The sequence below is a fragment of the Tenebrio molitor genome, chromosome 7, assembly GCF_963966145.1.
Source record: "Tenebrio molitor chromosome 7, icTenMoli1.1, whole genome shotgun sequence".
NCBI classification, from domain to species: Eukaryota; Metazoa; Arthropoda; class Insecta; order Coleoptera; family Tenebrionidae; genus Tenebrio; species Tenebrio molitor.
The window spans coordinates 4129915-4147601 of NC_091052.1; the positions used below are offsets into that span (position 1 = coordinate 4129915).

Genomic DNA, 17687 nt, shown 5'->3' on the forward strand with positions numbered 1-17687 from the left:
GATTTTGTGTTTTGATGATCCAATTTGAACGATGCGAAATGTTTCAGGGCCTGGATCAACGAGATGTTGGCTAAAATCACAGCTCCTGATTTGCCGAGTGACTGCAACGAAGCCGAACTCCTCATAGAAAGACACAAGGAGCACCAAGTCGAGATCGGTGCCAAAGACAACATGTTCAAACAGTTCTACGACTCGGGCAAGAAGTTTATAGACGAAGGCCACTTGTTCTCCATCGACATCCAAGACAAAATAAAGATTTTAAAACAGAGACTGGATTTGCTGTACAACATTTGGGATAAACGCAAGGTACTGTACGACCACAACTTGGACGTCCAGTTGTTCAAACGCGAAGCGAACACTCTGGAAAACTGGTTGGCAGTCAGAGAGAGTACCTTGAAAGATGGCACTGTCGGTGACAGTATCCTGCACGTCGAAGACCTAATACGTAAACATCTCGATTTCGAAGAGACCGTGAAAGCACAGGAAGAGAAGTTCCAAGGTTTACAGAGGAGAACTTTGGTGAGTAGTTTCGCAGATATCGATCGAGTGTTTGGATGTAATATGTGTTTTGTAGATCGAAGATGCGTTCCAACTCCAGCTTGAGCAAGAAGTCTTGGCGAGAGAAAGGGAGAAATCAAGACTGGAACAGGAGCGACTCGACCAACGCAAAAAATTGGAAATACAAAAAATTAACGACAAGCGGCGACAAGAGAGGCCGCAGTATCTTGAACTGCCGGAAGAGCGAATGAACGGTACTGCCAAACCGCAGGAAGTAGAAGCGGAGGAAGAAGAGAGACGACCGATTCCTACCGTCAGAAAAACAAATTCGGTTGTGCAGACTTACGAAAGAGAGAGAATCGGATTGAGAAGAGGTTCGGACAGTTCGGTGCAGCGGTCGTCGAGCATGAAGGTCAGCACCAACGTCGCGTCGAACAAGCCGAAACGTACCCCCACGTTCACGACGAGAAGGCGAGGCTCGTTCAGGTCGAAGGGCAACGGTACGTCGTTTCGCGACGATCTCGTTTGTATTTTTAAAAATCGCGTTTCAGATGCGGTACCTCCAGCCGACGCGCAGTCGTTTTTGGATCGGAAGCATCTCCAGCAAGCCGGCGCCAAACGCGCGACCAACAGGACGTGGAAGAACTCGTACACGGTTTTGTGCGGACAGTTGTTGTGTTTCTTCAAGAACAAAGATGATTTCGCGACTAGCAAGGCCAGCGGTTCGCCTATCAACATTCATAATGCCATGTGCTCGGTGGCTGATGACTACCAAAAGAAAAAACACACGTTCCGGCTCGTCCTTTCTGACGGGTCGGAGTTTCTGTTCGCTTGCGCTTCCGACGGAGAAATGGACGATTGGATGCAGAAAATTAACTTCAGGGCGAAATTACCTCCGAGTCAGCAGCTGCTACATTTAGATATTCCCAAGGTTTGACGAGGTTTGGGAGTGATGTCGAGTTCGTGTTGAAACGTTTGTTCGCAGGACCAAAACGAATTGGAAATGAGTTCACAGAGTAGCAGGACTTCTAGTCCGGATGTTGGGGAACAGGTGGTTTTGCGGCAGGATCTCCAACCGCAGAACGGCAGTCTGTCCAGTTTGTCATCTTCTCGCCACACCATGGGCAAGTATTTTTTGGTTTATGTCGAGATAAAATGTGATGTTTTAATGTAATGTAACGATTCATAACGGTCATGTGTCATGTCTGTTAAATTTTAACAGAACTTCATCATCAACAGTACAAAATAACAGTCACTTGGAAGACTAAATGGGATTATTAATAGTCATTAATCTTACCTTGACGAAATTAACTTCGGTTGTAAGAATCTCGTTTAATGTTAAATCCTACTCTACTAATTTAGGGGAAAGTCCACCACCTTTACCGACGAGCGAACCGCCGAATAATTACGCCGGCCATCGTCAGTATAGCCTTGAAAACAGTGGATCTATCTATGGTTAGTCAGCATGCACCACAAGTTTACTAACTGGCACTGACTTCAATTAACTTTTTCTAACTCTTTTCTCCTATTCGTTCTAATCTTTTTTGTCTGGTTTTTCTTTGTCGGTTGTGGCGTACGCATTTTGTTCAGGTTTGTGCGATATTTAATGACGATTTGTTTGAAGATGGCGGAAGCGGCGTTTCGGGAAGACCAGATTGGCAACATCCTGCCCCACGTCCAGCTAGCATGCAAGCTACCGATGCACCAAAGTCACGTCTGTTCGAAAGAATTTTCAAAAAAAAACGAAACACATCCCAAATGTAAAATTTACATAGTTGCATACATATGTAGTTTAAGTACCTTCTTAGTATTATATTTCAATTTGTTTTTCTTTTTGTACATATATTCATATTAATTATTGTGAAGTTATTACAAAACCATTATAAAATTTTATTACTTCAAAATATATTTGTAAGTTATATCGCTTATTTTTTCTTCTTTCCCATCGCAATCGAATTTTTTGCAAAATACGACAGAGAATTAAGAAGAAAAAAGACAAGGTAAGGTTTTTGTTAAAAAAAATACAAACGATGGACGTAATGTTGAAAAACTTGGGAATAAGGGAAAATGGCATAAATCTGCCGTTTTACGTTCACGTTTTTAATTATTAAACCCCAAGAAAAAAGATCCAGAGCCTTTCATATGATCCTGATGCAAATCTATTAAGTTTTCAAATTTTATACGTATTTCAAAAAACGCATTGCATCACATGCAAATAAATCTTAATTCTAATTAATTATATAAACATTTCTTTGTTTTTACTCTCATTTTAGTTTAACACCACCATTTTTTACACTACGTTTGTTAAATCAACAAGTGACGTTAGTTTTATCATCATTTGCTTACATGTTGTCCCTCACGGAACATAAATAAAGGCGTTTTTTCAAATTTGGCTTTGAAGAGTCGATTGTGAATGAACCACTCGTCTTAAAAACACTGATTTTTCGAACTGTAGATTAAAAACGCAATCAACCCAAAAAGTGAGTTTTGATTTAGTTTTAAACAGCTGATGAACACTCGTCTTAAAAAAACACTGATTTTTCAAAGTGCATATTCAAAGCACGCAAAAAGTGAGGTTAGACTTAAACAGCTAATCAGAGTTGTACGTTCACAATCGAATCTTCGATGCCAAATTAAAAAAAAACAGCCGTTATGTGCCTTCATAACACCAGGTTGTTATGCTACTATGATTCAACTGATCCAAGTGTTTATAATTTGGGAGCAAGAAAATGTGAAGTGATGTAATTACAACATTTTATTAAGAGCTACGATGAGATTCACTATTAATTACAATTAGATCTTTACTTATATGAGGGAATATCTATAGGCACAGGCATATCATTGTGGAATTCTAATAATCCACCGGCCTTTCCAACTAAAACAGTGCCCACAAGCACTCCAGCTCCAATTGCTAACTGTGCATTGTATCTACGTTGCCTTGCATCATTGTGGGTCTTCCAGTTTCCTTGAGGACTCGGTAGGTCGTTAAGTGTGGTTACTTGATGGGTTTCTGTGTAGTTTCTTCGTACAACTATAATTACGAATTAAAAATTATTTAACTGCGATTACATCATTCAAACGCGTTCAATGAAACGCTTGTCCTTGAAAAAAATTGAACTTACTGTTTCGTGCAATCACACTACGTACAAGTCGAGGGGCCTGCATTATTATCAATTTGAATGTTATTTGCTGGAGATTTGACTATTGATTACGCAACGAACGATATTCTCGAAAACGTCAAAATTACACAATGACAACTCGTGCGTGCATCTCTCTGGTCAAGTGCTGCCAATAAAAGAAATATCCCTGCTCGGTCAGGTCAGTGCTGTTCATTAAAACATTTTTATTTATTTATTTAATTATGAAATGTTGATTTAAACGAGTACTCTTTTAAATCTACATTTCGTAATTAAATAAATAAAAATATCACTTTCTCCGGTACGGTAGTTAAAAGATAAGAACTTTACAATGTTTGCTGAAGATTTTTATTTTATTACAGTCTTTAGATAACAAGTTATCTTTATAGATTTAGTGATACATAAATATGCAACTATTTAAGACAGATAGGCTCGTTCTTTCAACACTTTAGTTTGATTAAGAATTGCAGGACACTAAAATTAACGTGTAGTAAATACAACTTGAAAAGTCTAAAAAGCAATAGGCGCTTAAAAAAATGAAAAAGTATAACAAATAGTTACAAAAACACACAATAAGTATGCATAAAAATATCTGGACTTAATAAATAGAAATTAAGTTGTGTATGAGAAATTACACTGAAAACCGAGAGCTTTCAAGTGAGAATAAAAAATTTGGAAATTATAAACTAGATTTCATCTCATCCATCCTATACAGCATTCTCCTCCTCGTTTCTTGATATCTGTAAAGGGAATATTAAATAAAGAAACAATGCACAAATACCTCCACGTTACTTTTCTTTTAATCTCGCAACTTCTTTCTCTTCCTGGGAGTAATACTGGTTTAAAATAGCACGACATTCAGCTAAAGAGAGATTTAAAAATTGTGCTACTTCACTACTAACTTCTGGAGTATTATGACTATCCATCAGGAATAATTTGGCGACGTCTTCATGAGGCCCCAACAAAACTCGCGTTAACAAAGGATATTCCTCTTCCTTCAGTCTTCGTTGTTCTGCAAAAAGGCTATAAACATAAGGAACGATAAGATCCATCGTACAAATACCGCCGTTATCTCGAACAACAAACAAAGCAAAATTGCTTCCGTCACTATCCACCTTGTACTTATCGAGCATAAGATTTATTACTTCTTGAGTATTGACTAGCGATGTCACCCACACGCTCGTCTGGCTTCCGTGTGGCGGCGTGAAAAAACTCGTCTCTCTGTCGTAGAAATGGCCGTTTATCGAACACCTCCTCTTCACTTTGCTTCGCGACAGTCTCTTGCCGGGTCTCCGTCTTATTGCGGTGGAACCTGTCTTTGCAGGTCTTCGAATGACGACGTCGCCCAAAGCTTCGGACATCGTTGATATGTCTGTACTCGTAATTGACGATCTGTCGAACTCTGGCGACTGCGGATCCCGCAGCCTCCCCAAACAATCCGGACCGGACATGGATCTGTTCAGGTGATTGCTGTTCTCCAACCAGGTGTCATCTTTGCTAATTGACATTTTGAGGGGCGAGAGCTGGTCCGTGGTGCCGTTTTCCAAAGGGTTCTGCACCGTCTCGCTGTCGACGGTTTTCTCGCTCCTGTCGTCGGGACAGCTGTAAAAGGGCGCCCTAGTCTCATTCCGTTTTATTTTATTTACTAAAGGCCAGCTGATCTCGAACACGCGGGTAATAAAAAGATTACTCAAGCTTTCCATGTAAGGGATATCACGAACGAATATGCTTATATGGTAAAGTACTTGAAGCTGCACGCTCAACTTCACAAGACTGGAGTACTAGGCAACCGCCAAAGCAGTACGTCATGCTTTTATTGATGCAACGCTTTACAACAGTCAAATTGGTACCACTCTGTTATAAAACTTTATTATCTTTTCCACTCTCCTGTCGGTACAAAGTGAGTGGCGTATGGGTTTTTATCAACATTACAACATTACTTCACTGTTCAAACAAATGAGTTAACAAACATTATATGAAAAAACGAGTTTCATAAGGCATAAACGCCTTATGAAACGAGTTTCTTATACTATGTTTTCTACTTTGCAGCTTTGAGCCGTTTTTAAATCGAAAGTAAGAATTATGGGGAATTTTATGATGGTTGGCAATGGCAAAAAACAATTGAAACACTTGTCGAGTTTGGGATATTCGCGCGGATTGGCCGACGCTGTCAGAATCGTATCGTAAGAACTTTGTTACGAACGCAAAATAGAAAAACACATTTTTATGATATCGTTATGTAGTTATTTTACGTAAAGTAGTTATTTTACTACACAGACAATTCGCCAACAGTTCATTTTGTCTTAGAATACTCACCTTTCTGTTTTTGTACTGCTGTCATTGCTTTGTGTGGAAGAACTGGTTTCCGTACTGGACTGTGATGGCAGTGGTACCGGCATAGTTTGATATAATTTTTCAGACTCATCAAATTTTCTTTCAACTTGCAACAACTCGTCCAATTCGTCCCATTCTAGATTTTTTACGTCCAATTTAGAGGGTAACGTTACGCTTTTAGGCAACATCTCTAAAGGGGGCGTATTGGGACTGTTTTCGGCGGTACTCACGTCGGTAGAATCGAGACCGCTCTCGATTCCAGTATCTGACTTACTTAATTCGCTAATTTCTAAACTAGTAGTGATATCTGAACAAGTGGAAATATCATTGTAACTGGTATCACGCGAAATGCTTTGTACGTCGTCGTCTGAGTCGTTATCCGTGCTCGCCGACAACCGATACGAATTCCTCTTCCTCACCGTGACCACCGTCCGCTGATCGTCGTTTTCCTTCAGGTGGATGACTCCCTGCACCCCCCAGTAAATTCTCAAAGAACCTTCCAAGATCAAACGGCCGTTAACTTCGCGACTGCGGACCTCGCCGCTTTTCCCTTCGAAGAATTGATTGTAGACCTGGAAGGGAGTTGTCAGAACGGTACCGAGATTTTGGGGTTGTCACCTTGAGTTTTGAGTCCAGTTGGGAGCGGAGTAGCGACGGTCCGTTGCCGACTTTAAGGGTGTCTTTTTGCAGGCCGAAACTCTTGTGAGACTCCACTCTGGTCCCGTGACCGAACAACTGTGGGCCAAATAAGGCCCCATAACAAGGCACATGACAGTAGGGTACTCCTTTGTGTTCGGCGTGCTGCCCAGGGTTCAGTCGCTTGCCGCATTCCTCACACCGCAGACATTCTGGATGCCAATTATATCCCAGAGATTGCTTTCTCTCCGCTGAAACGGAGATTTTTAAGGAAATTTAACCTTGACTGGGACTCTACTTAGTCTACTTGACAATCTTGCATGTGGAGGTGTGACAAAACGTCAAACCTAACTGAATCGTGTTATTGTAATACGTTCAGTAACACAAATTATTTGTCTGGGATGCGATACAGAAATAAACAGTGTTGAAAGGGCTCCATTTGGGCAATTATTCTTCAGTGAAATGTTTACACACTTACCAAAATACACGGGTTTTCCGCACTTATGACATTTCCACATTATACTATTTTAAAATGAAACCAACAACCACAAAAGACAACTGAAAACAACGATAAAAACGAAACATTTGTATCACATTTACACTACATGGCCTTTGAAACACCATCAACATCAGATGATTTCATTGTCGAACCCACATCAAGAGCAATGCACCATGACAGCGACAGCGCACAGGCGTATTGTTGGTTGCATATCCGACAAACACAAATTATATTTCTTTAAATTTTTAAAAACTGTTTTGATCTGATTGAATTCTTTTTAACCCACAACAGTCGCAACAAATACAAATTTGGAAATATTTTTAACATCTACCAATTTTTCAGTTTTATCACCTATTTTATACAGGTCCATATTTCTTCCACAAAAAAAAAACATTAGGAGGCTTTGGAATCATGTTTTTCGATGAATAAACAACTTTGTATTTTATTCTAAAAAACGTCTTTCTTTTCAAGAATTCAGATCGGAAAAACATGTTGAACAAAACGGAAACACCTGAATCTGGGAAACCTAACCCGGAACACCCTACCCCACCTGAAAAGAAAGACGCGAAAGCGAAGCCGGAACCAATTGAAAGGAGAAAAGAAAAAATCGACGAAGACGAGGCGAAACCGAAAAAAGGTATCGACACGATGTTACAGCTTTCGTATTATTAGAGTAACCTGAAGGCATTTTTCGTAGTACGATGGCTAACAAGAGCCATGGCGGAAGAATTTACGCGACACGACGTTCTCTTTACCACCTTCAAGGAGGCCCTTCTTTATATAGTTTTCGTAATTGCAGTAACAATTTGTAATATCGATACAATCACAAATTTTCCGGTTCTAACGATGCGAATGTACAGGTACCATCGGCCGAAGAACGTCCTCGATGTTTTACATCACCCAAGCCTTGAAGGGTCAGTTTTTGGACAAAGAATTTACAACAGCCAACGACGTAGGAATTAATTTTAACGACATCAGATCCGCTACAGACTTCTGGCATGTACAAGCTTGCACCTCTCGCGCGGAAAAACCACCCCTAAAATTACATTTTCCAGTATGCAGAATCACTCATGTTGGATAGTTTTTATTGGGAGCATTACTACAACCCATATGACCCGGTCGCACCGGCCCCCGAAGACGACAAAAAAATCTTGTTCGAGAATAAACTGTTAGGAGTGCCACGAATTAGACAAGTCAGGTCTAATTTCCCTATCGATTATCCCACATAAAGTAGCATTTTGCACAGGTCAAAGTAAAAAATGACTCGTGCATTATACACGCGTACTTTCGCCGGCTGTTTTTGAGTTGTTACGACTTGTACAGGAAAGCTGACGAAGACACGGAACCGTTCGGAGACGGCGAGGGAACGGCGTATCTAACTAACTAATAGTTGTGAAGGTTTGCACAATTAATAACGTTTCTTTAGGTGGGTTTATAGCACCGACGAGCAAACTGCAAGCATACCTTTCGCTGGCAAAATCTCTACTTATGAAGGGGGCGGCTTTTATCAAGATTTGTCAACCAATAGAGAAAGAAGCGCCGAATTAATCGCAAAGCTGAAAGAGGGCTTGTGGATAACTCGCGGTACGAGAGCCATATTTGTTGATTTCTCCATCTACAACGCAAATCTAAATTTGTTCTGCATATGCAAGTGAGATAGACCGAAGGTTTAGTCTGCTTCATATTTTTATCTACTTTTTACGGCTAGATTGATCTTGGAATTTCCACCCACTGGTGGGATAATTCCGTCGCATTCTTTCCAAGCAGTACACTTGGTGTATTACATAGTCACTTGGGACTACATCACTTTTGGTTTTGAATGTTTAGTATATCTCCTCGCTACTTACTTCCTTGTGGAGGAGATCAGAGAAATCATGTATTTCAAACTACGCTTTTTTCTGCAGTTTTGGACTTACATCGACGTCACTATCGTATGCGTAAGTAATCAAAAGACAAATGTATTTGAATCTTTATTTACACATGTCAGATGGCCACCGCTAACCTCATGACTTCCGTCATACTTTTCCCAAGTGTGGATGATGCAATCGAGAAGATACGAGACAATCCCGAAAAATACGGAAACCTAGAGTATCCTGGAGAAATGAAGATTTTATACAACAACTTCGCAGCTTCCCTTCTCTTCTTCTCGTACATAAAGCTGTTCAAATATCTCAATTTCAACAAAACGATGGGACAACTGAACAATACTCTGAAAAGGGTATTTATTGAAAGTTCTTCGCCCTACCAAAACCTGATTCCTTCTTTTAGTGCGCTTTGGATATCCTCGGTTTCTCTATTATGTTCTTCATTATATTTTTCGCGTTCGCCGAATTGGGCTACCTACTTTTTGGAAGCCAGGTATAAAAAAAGACAAAGATTTTCGCAAATTAATCGTTGTCAACGTTAAAAGGTCGAAGACTTCAGCAGCTTCGGAGTGGCGATGTTCACCCTGCTCCGCACAATTCTTGGAGATTTTGATTACCAAGCGATCGAAAAAGCGAACCGAGTTTTGGCACCGATTTACTTCTTGTCGTACATTTTCTTTGTCTTCTTCGTCCTGCTGGTAACACCGTCTGTACCCAAAATCAAACGCCATACTAAAAAATCCCGTAGAACATGTTCTTGGCCATCATCAACGACACTTACGCCGACGTCAAAACCGAAATCGCCATAGCTCCCGACGAGATGCAGATGACCGAGTTCTTGAAGAAAGGGTTCTACAAGATGTTGCAAAAGTGTGGTTGCAATATTACCACCTTCCAACAACAAAAAGCCGAATTTAACGCGACGATTCAACAAATTCGAGATGCCCTGAAAAAGTAAATTAAAATGAGTGTGTTCGATGTCTCAACGGTTTGTTTTTCAGGTGTGGCTTCAGTGATTTAGAAATCGAAATGTTTTTTGCACGGTACAACATCGATCCGCTGGCGGAAGTCGGTGATTACGACGTTAAGAAAATTATGCAAGAATTAGAAGGACAATCGATGGGTATGTCAAATGATAGAATTAATTATTAGAATAATACTGAAATAATTACGATTCGCAGCTAAGGAAAGAATGGACGAAGATACCACTCTGGTGCACGTGAGCGATTTTATAACGTAAGAAAAAATTGTTTTCAATAAAAAAGATGCATTCATACTTTTTTTCAGTCAACAAGAAAGACTTGACCAGATCGAGAACACTATTAAACAGCTGGCGACCAAAATAGATAATTTAATTAAAAAATTGGAAGCTCTCGATAACGTACGTAAAGCGAAAGCAGCTTCTCAAGGTTAGTTTTAGTTTATTTATTGTTGATTTACGATGTTTATGAATAAAACCAATTTATATTCTTCATGTGGTTTATATGAATATAAACAGAAACTATTTACAATACTTTTCAACTAGGTACAGATTCATAAAATGAATAAAATCAGTCAATTATAAAATAATGCGATAACAAAATAATTTGAAAATAGAACAATTCTCATTTTACAAATCTGCTCGCACAATAAATGGTAAATTCATTAATAGCTCTTACAATAATCATGTGAATGACCATTTATTTATTATTGAATTAGCTACGCTTGTGAATGAGCACTCTAATATATCACAAATTATGTGGCTTTTAGACTGTTAATATCATAGAGTTAGTAGACAGTCTTTACATTTCAACAGTTTTACAACATTGATATACGATCGTTGTGTATACAATATCTTATGATATTCTCTGAATGCGGAAAAAATATGCTCCACTAAAATTACCTTCTACAAAAAATGCGACCGATACGTAAAATACTGTGTTGCAACTTAATAAATAATTTCAATAAATACATATTCTATTTTGTAAAAAAAAAACCGGAAATGTCAGTGGAGATATTTAAAAAATATTCAGAAGATGGTACATCTTAAAATACAGATTAAGGAACTTAATTTATGTATAATTGCCACTTTTTCCTAATCTTTCTGTATATTACCTATCACAGTCCTACACAGCAAATATAACAAGAGAAAATAAAAAAAAATACTAATAAAAAAGATAAATTATAATTATTTAAATAGGTAGCTTATTGTATATTTTACAAGAAATATCTTTAAAATACTAAAATATCATGCAATACAATAAAAGTATACAGCCGGACCGTCAGTTAGTAGTAATTGTGACAATAACTGACGTGCGGGTTGTTAATATCTAAGTGCATACTTTTCAACGTTTTATACGTAAGTATAGAGATACACGAAAGTAAGTTAAAAATGTAACATAAATGCAAGCATCTACACAAGCACCGACTTTCAAGTAATAAAAATTTGTGGAGTCAAATTTACCCTTGAATCAAGCACTTGATTACCGAGTCATTTAAACTTCATGGAATGCTAAAACTCATTTATACGTAAGAACAAAATAATACCGACAAAAATTTTCAAAACATTCGGTCGTTATTCGTCAAGCATATTTGGGCGAGAGTTAAACACTCGAGCCTTTTTGCACACATTCGTGTGTGTGTTTTGTATCGAAGCATGTAGATAAAAACATTCGTACCTAAATGAAAACATTGACGTTGGTGGCTTAGTGTACTTGTCCCACTACGTTTAATTACTATCTGCAAATTTGCGCTAATCTTTTGTTTGCACTTAAAACTATGTAACGTAACGAAAGTAAATTGTATCTTGTCATTTTGTTCTTAGGTATACAATACACATAAAAAATTACTTTTGATCCGAGATATCCGACAGTTGCTTTTCCAACGAGTCGCACTCTGCCAGATCCTCTCCGTTTTGTTGATACAGACTGGAAGTAATGTTGGAATCGATACTATCGTAAAATTCGCTTTGCGTACTGCCCACATTCCACAAAAACGTGTTAGCGGTTTGAAAACGGTGACTACTGGAGGTTTCTATTGTTGTCGGTTGTACAGATCTGTCCAGCGAGTCCGGATATGGAGACCCCGAATCGCTGTTATATGAAGAGAGAGTCCATGGATATTGAGATTTTTCTTTTGCTGAATTTAAACTTATCTGAAATTTGAATATAATCTCCGTTGACTAAAGCTGGATTTTTTCGTGAATCTTTTGCAAGCAAAAATGGGTGTCTTTTTTTAGAAAAAATGCAGGACGAGTGTTTTATTTTGTGTATTTATCGTCAGTACGCAGGGTAACAGCCTTCGGTGTATCGATAAAGCGATAAAGTTCGCTGGAGATGCCGTTCACACTTTGAGCACTACCTACCTACTCACTTGAAACTGATTCGGTTATGTTTATGACGGGAGCAATACGTTCCTCTGTTTAACAGCAATCTACTTGAGGTTAAGGACACTACTTGGAACATATTTCGAACAGCCAACATCTAGTCAACACTTTACGTACTTACCGGTACAGATACAAACAACAATTTTAACTACTGAAAGCTCCTCATGATTTTCGAAAAACAAAACTAACCGATAGTTATTACGTTGCAATGATTACCACACTTTAGCTGCACCTGCACGAAAGAAATCAAATCAGCAGAAATAACATTTTCTTTAAATAAATTTTCCAGAACGCTTTACGATTTCCAAAAATAGAAAATTATTTTCCTGTCCGGCGAGTTACTCTGCGTACGTTTGTTCTCGGCTTCCGTTTAGCTCGTTGAAAATACATAAAATACGACGGTCCAACGAAAATGACAAAGTTAAAAGCGAAATTTCACGTAGCCAATTTTCTTAACCAACTTTCCAAACAATTTTCTCATTTTCCGGCAAATTAAAATTCAAACGTGATGAAGATGATGATGAAAATGTAAATAAACTGTGGACAATTTACCTTCAACAAGTAAAAGTTACGATCTGTCATGTCAAGACTACAGCTATGTAAATTCTTGTGAATTAGTCACGTCTGTTAATTGCAAAATTAAACTGAACTGCACGAAATAACGAGCTCGCCGTACATGTAGTAAGTTAGTCGAAATTAATCACCAGGAACTATTTACATGGGTTCTGCAAGCAACACACATGCGGGGAATTATTACTACGTACCTGGACGAAAAAATCATAAGATAATTAAATGAAGCTCAACAACGAACAGGCAATCTATCGGTGAAGCAGTTTGCGCCGCAAGGCCATCATGTAAATGAAATTTGGACTCATCTGAGAACTCTACCGCGCAAAACAATTACTCGAATAAGTTCGCGTACGACTCACTTTATCAACTCTTTCACCTTGTCATCTCGTCTCAAACGAGATATCGTTTTCGAGATCAACCTTCGAGGAAGATGTGACGGTCGTTACTGGATCGAAAAGGTGGATTCTTGGTTCGAGATCACTTGATGTGACTTGTGTGAGTAGCAGGACTAGATATAAATAGAAATAATATCGGCGTTAACGTATAAATTGCAATCCAGGTATGGATGTAACTGGCGGCGATTTCTAAATATAATTTCACTCCGTCTCTGCTCGAGGGTCACGTAATGCAGAGGCAACAACGGCTGTTTTGTAAATAACTAGAAAATTAGAAACACACTGTAACCAGACCGCGACACTGACGCAACGCCAAGAAAATCGTTTTGTTTTCAGACACACACAAAAAACTCATCGCTTCGTATTAATTGGGAAAGTTGCTTTTACAAAAAAATGCTGTGCGAAAAGACGGAAAACTTCAAACGGGACTTTGAGATTATTTAAAAAAAAATTGGGTGTCTAAAAATAGCGATTTATTATCGTTCAGTTCAATGAATTTCTAATTTGCAACACTTTCTGAACAAAGGCGGACCAGTGATATGACAATGGAACATACATTACGTAATATGCAAATCACCTCCATTTTTATAAACCGTGCTCTTTTTTCATTCTACATTTATTCAGAAAATGATTTGTTGTGCACGTCGATTCCACAAAATTATTGGGAGTTTGTCTGAACAGATAACCGGATGTTATCGTGGGACATGTAGTAGTTATAAGGTCTACGGTAACAATAGTAACAATGGAAATTTATTCAGCCGCAGATCCTATTGGAAATTGGATTAAAGTGATTAAACAGAATAAAATAAAAGGTGGCGCACGGTACAGGATGTCCCAATAACGTTTCTTGCACACCCCGAATTATGTTTTGTGCAAGGTGTAATTTTCGACTCTGTGCACATTTGGAGTTGCTCAAACTGAACAAAATAATACCGAGTTAGATAACCTACCATTTGAAATTGATCCCACGTCTTATTTTACGCCCGGATTTATTAAATTAAAACCAATTAGATGGAACAAATTAACATAGATACTAAATCGAATCTTTTATTAAATTAGATCGCCGGAATTAAATATGTGTGTTCACTAGAAAAAAGGTGAAAATGCATTACATAAATGTTGAGTTGTTTTTTTCGTTTTCAAGTTAATAAAGAAAACGTTGCTATTTTTGGATGCTCATTTATTCCACTCAACCATCCAGACAAAACGATTTCTTTGAATGTCTCAAAAAAGACTGATTTTTCAACCTGCATTTTTAAAAACACGCAAAAAGTGAGGTTAGATTTAGACAGCTGATCAGAGTGCGTTCACTCTTCGACACCCAATAAAACACACTGAATAATTGTAAATATATCTTTATTACAACGTAAACGTGAAATCGCCACTCGAAGATGACTTTCGTCCCAAAAAAAAGACATTTTGCTTTTGGGTGTAGTACGTCGAAAGTGTGTTAAGTAACACTCGACCAATTCATGTTCAGAGGCGTGTAGAGTCATAGATGTCAAAATATTAAAATATATTCGCTGCAGATTTCCTTTCTGGGCTACTAAATGACGTTAAGCTAAAATATATACCGGTTTTTTTGCCGCACATGTAAGAGTTCTCTCTCCAGGAGCTCGACTAAAAAACCTCGTGACAGTTCCAAATTTCATTTACGTGCATTGGCCACGTTCAAAAACGGGACACGGGATTAGGGTTCTACTCTCTACTTACGTGCGCAATGGATCTACTACAATTGCTAAAAAGCGGGCGAAGCAAATAAAAAAATAAAAAAAAAACAAGCGTCACTTACTGCACGTCTCGAGACGGCCGAGAGCAACTAAATAATAATGGCGGCACTCCTACGTCTGACCGTTGTGTAGTTTGAAGAAATTCCAGAATGAAGTGCTTTTTGGTCGTACCTTATCGGTAACGTCTTTGGAGCTATTGGTCCACTTAGCCGCGTTGTTCGTCTTCCTCAGGGTTCCCCTGTTACTGCCGAAGCTATTGTTATTCGACGGCGACAGTTTCGAAAGCGAGTCGCTACTTCTAAGCTTGCTGGAAAGCGAGTCCTTGGCCGAAACCAGCGACCCGTTCCTGGACTTCGGCAGGGACGAGTTGCTTTTGCTGCCTGACAAGCTGTTGCCCTCGCTCCTGTTCCTCCAAGACTGTGCAGAGTGCGGTCTACCGGGTGATTCGCCGCTACGACTACGTGCACCTGGTGCGGGACTGTGTTTACCTCCGGGAGGTTTGGGGGCCGTGTAGCTCTTCAGCGGGATCTTGCTCGGACGCCGTTTGGCGCTGTCCGTGCTCTTGCGGTTGTTTTCGGCCTGGTCGTGAGCGGATTCGGTGCTGCTCGAGTGGTCCATTTGGAGGTTGAGAGGCAGAGGGCTCATCGCCTTCATGCTGGCCGTGGTTATTTCGCTGCGGGAAAGCGGGTGGTCGGGTATCACGTCCGGCGAGGTGTTCGTCACGGACTTCTGCAGCTGCTCCAACATGCGAACCCGCGCTCGGGTCCCCTCTAACTCGATGTTCTTGTCTTCCAGCTGTGATAAAACAATATTTTGCCACACGGAAGATACACTAAATGGAGATTACGTACCTGGAATCGAAGCTCGTCGTTTTCTTCCCGTGCCTTGTCCAACTTGTCCGCGAGGCCGATTTCTACCCTCGCTGCTGTGTCGAGTTGTTGCGACAACACCTAAGACATTAACAGATAGTAGTTTACTCTAGGCTCTTACACTTCATTAAAAAGCATTTAACAAATCTATTCGCAAATATACTTCTTTCAAAGCTTTTGTTGGTGGTGCAGATAAACGTTAAGTGTGGTCACCGCTTATTAACAAATACACGTGAATCAATAACAATTAGATTTGGGCGCGCGTCATCGTTAAACATCAACAAGGTGCTAAATGAATTTATTTTGAATAGAGATATTATTAAAAGAAAACAAATTATGTTGTTGCTGGTTAAAGCGACAGAAAATTTCGTCTAGATTTTTAGTTAATTCGAGAGTTGACAACAATACCGTCGGGTACAATACACATTTTGTTAACCAGGACATGTGTACTCTCATTTCAAGATGTCCATTATTATTCTTGTTATTATGTAAACGTACATTCTAAAGTCTAATTTTAATGCTCGTGGGTCGACACAATGCATGCATTATGAACTGATCAACAACAGACTATATTCAATTATGTGGGCTACAATAAAAACAGCTATTGTGTCAAATATAATGTGGAATTATAAAACCACGGAAGAACCTGAAAAAATGAATTTTTTGCAGCTTATAAATATTTAACTATAAAATTGGATTTATTTACTTCCTACAGCACTGTTTATGCTGATGGTAATTTGTTAAAAACTCGCAGCCTCCTAAAACTTGTTTCACAAACAGTTACACAAAAATTGATAAAAATCTGTTCCACAAATAAATAACACTTAGCATAATTTATTTATAGTTGATGACAAAAATACTGAAATAGCTAACCTAAATTCGGATTTGATGGATAATGTATTCGGAAGATTTATTTTTATTGCAGAAATTGTGGCAGAATGGAGAAGTGAAAATTTTTTAAGTATTGTAAAATATACCAGGTGGACGATAAAGCTCCTCTGAACTTTAGTGTTAAATAACAACACATATTGTGATAAAGTTTTAACGTAAAATTTAATATCTTTTGGCGATGTCAAGTGCTTGTAAAGGTAGCCATACACGAGTGGGAGTTCCTCAAGGAAAAACTCTCCGGGATTTCCTCTGCCGAACATTCGCCCACACACAGAGAGAATTTTCGTCAAGGAAAAGGCCTTGGCGATTTTCTCCAGGTTCAATACACTAGTTCTGTATTGGCTGGTGGTGGTTGTTGGTTGTTCTCGTGGTTTTGCAAATTGTTTTAATCATGAAATCAATGGATGATGACGGCTGTCGCGTCGATTGTGTGATTGCATGGGACTACTTTCGCAAGAAAAAGCGCAAAGAGATGTATCGTGCAAAGAGTGGCTTTTGAAGAGAAGCGTGTATTCCTACAAGAATCTAATTACTGAACTGGAGGTTTTTCCGAAAAATTTCCACAATTACTTGAGGATGGACCACGATACATATTTACATCTTCTTTCATTGGTAAAGCTAAAGAAGATACGGTTATAAGTTGACAACACGTACACGCAGCAAGAGACTGGGAAAATCCGGGCTCAAGGCGGAAAAAGAATTGATTTTTTTGGGATTTTTGTCTTTCCCACCCACCGCGGTCTCAAGGACGCCACCACACACCGGAAAACCGGCTCGTGTATGGCTACCTTAACAATAGGAGAAGTATGCTCCAAAAACATGTAAAATGAGAGTACAACAAAGAATAAATTTAAAAAAAAAACCAAAAAACAGTTAATTCATTTTTGTAATGACCAACT

General features: G+C 38.9%; 4 protein-coding genes across 19 annotated transcripts in view; 2 read left to right on the forward strand and 2 right to left on the reverse strand.

Annotated features, from left to right (window-relative positions):
- Positions 1 to 2419, forward strand: part of kst (spectrin beta chain, non-erythrocytic 5 kst) — a 35663-nt gene extending 33244 nt beyond the window's left edge. For 6 of the 7 annotated variants that reach the window (XM_069052558.1, XM_069052559.1, XM_069052560.1 and 3 more), the window contains 6 exons: positions 48 to 519; positions 575 to 998; positions 1050 to 1429; positions 1484 to 1622; positions 1861 to 1953; positions 2123 to 2419. In XM_069052558.1, the coding sequence (XP_068908659.1) occupies positions 48 to 519; positions 575 to 998; positions 1050 to 1429; positions 1484 to 1622; positions 1861 to 1953; positions 2123 to 2262 (1648 nt within the window). In that variant the 3' untranslated portion in view covers positions 2263 to 2419. The remainder of the gene's footprint in view (positions 1 to 47; positions 520 to 574; positions 999 to 1049; positions 1430 to 1483; positions 1623 to 1860; positions 1954 to 2122) is intronic. The other variant, XM_069052557.1, reaches the window with a different exon arrangement.
- Positions 2420 to 3601: 1182 nt separating this feature from the next.
- Positions 3602 to 10439, forward strand: Pkd2 (Polycystic kidney disease 2). 2 transcript variants are annotated; one of them, XM_069052580.1, is made up of 15 exons: positions 3602 to 3816; positions 7576 to 7741; positions 7802 to 7912; positions 7965 to 8104; positions 8160 to 8297; positions 8351 to 8475; positions 8531 to 8755; positions 8813 to 9041; positions 9092 to 9322; positions 9373 to 9462; positions 9515 to 9667; positions 9718 to 9923; positions 9971 to 10092; positions 10151 to 10205; positions 10257 to 10439. In XM_069052580.1, the coding sequence occupies exons 2-15, from the start codon at positions 7594 to 7596 to the stop codon at positions 10381 to 10383; spliced, it is 2100 nt and encodes a 699-aa protein (XP_068908681.1). In that variant the 5' UTR covers positions 3602 to 3816; positions 7576 to 7593; the 3' UTR covers positions 10384 to 10439. The 2 variants fall into 2 exon arrangements, with proteins under 2 accessions (XP_068908681.1, XP_068908680.1); XM_069052579.1 differs by lacking the exon at positions 3602 to 3816 and having other exon boundaries at positions 7497 to 7741.
- Positions 3970 to 7287, reverse strand: Rassf (Ras association family member). The gene is made up of 6 exons (XM_069052581.1): positions 7084 to 7287; positions 6588 to 6856; positions 5952 to 6541; positions 4699 to 5237; positions 4428 to 4647; positions 3970 to 4375 (listed from the first exon to the last, which is right to left on the reverse strand). Exons 1-6 carry the CDS (start codon positions 7121 to 7123, stop codon positions 4315 to 4317), a joined length of 1719 nt encoding a protein of 572 aa, XP_068908682.1. The 5' UTR covers positions 7124 to 7287; the 3' UTR covers positions 3970 to 4314.
- jvl (javelin-like) overlaps positions 10431 to 17687 on the reverse strand; it is a 44474-nt gene continuing 37217 nt past the window's right edge. For 7 of the 9 annotated variants that reach the window (XM_069052573.1, XM_069052572.1, XM_069052571.1 and 4 more), the window contains 3 exons: positions 15880 to 15978; positions 15200 to 15823; positions 10431 to 12102 (listed from right to left, as the gene is read on the reverse strand). In XM_069052573.1, the coding sequence (XP_068908674.1) occupies positions 11794 to 12102; positions 15200 to 15823; positions 15880 to 15978 (1032 nt within the window). In that variant the 3' untranslated portion in view covers positions 10431 to 11793. Of the gene's footprint in view, positions 12103 to 14637; positions 15037 to 15090; positions 15824 to 15879; positions 15979 to 17687 lie in introns of those variants that run through there. The other 2 variants (XM_069052577.1, XM_069052578.1) reach the window with 2 other exon arrangements.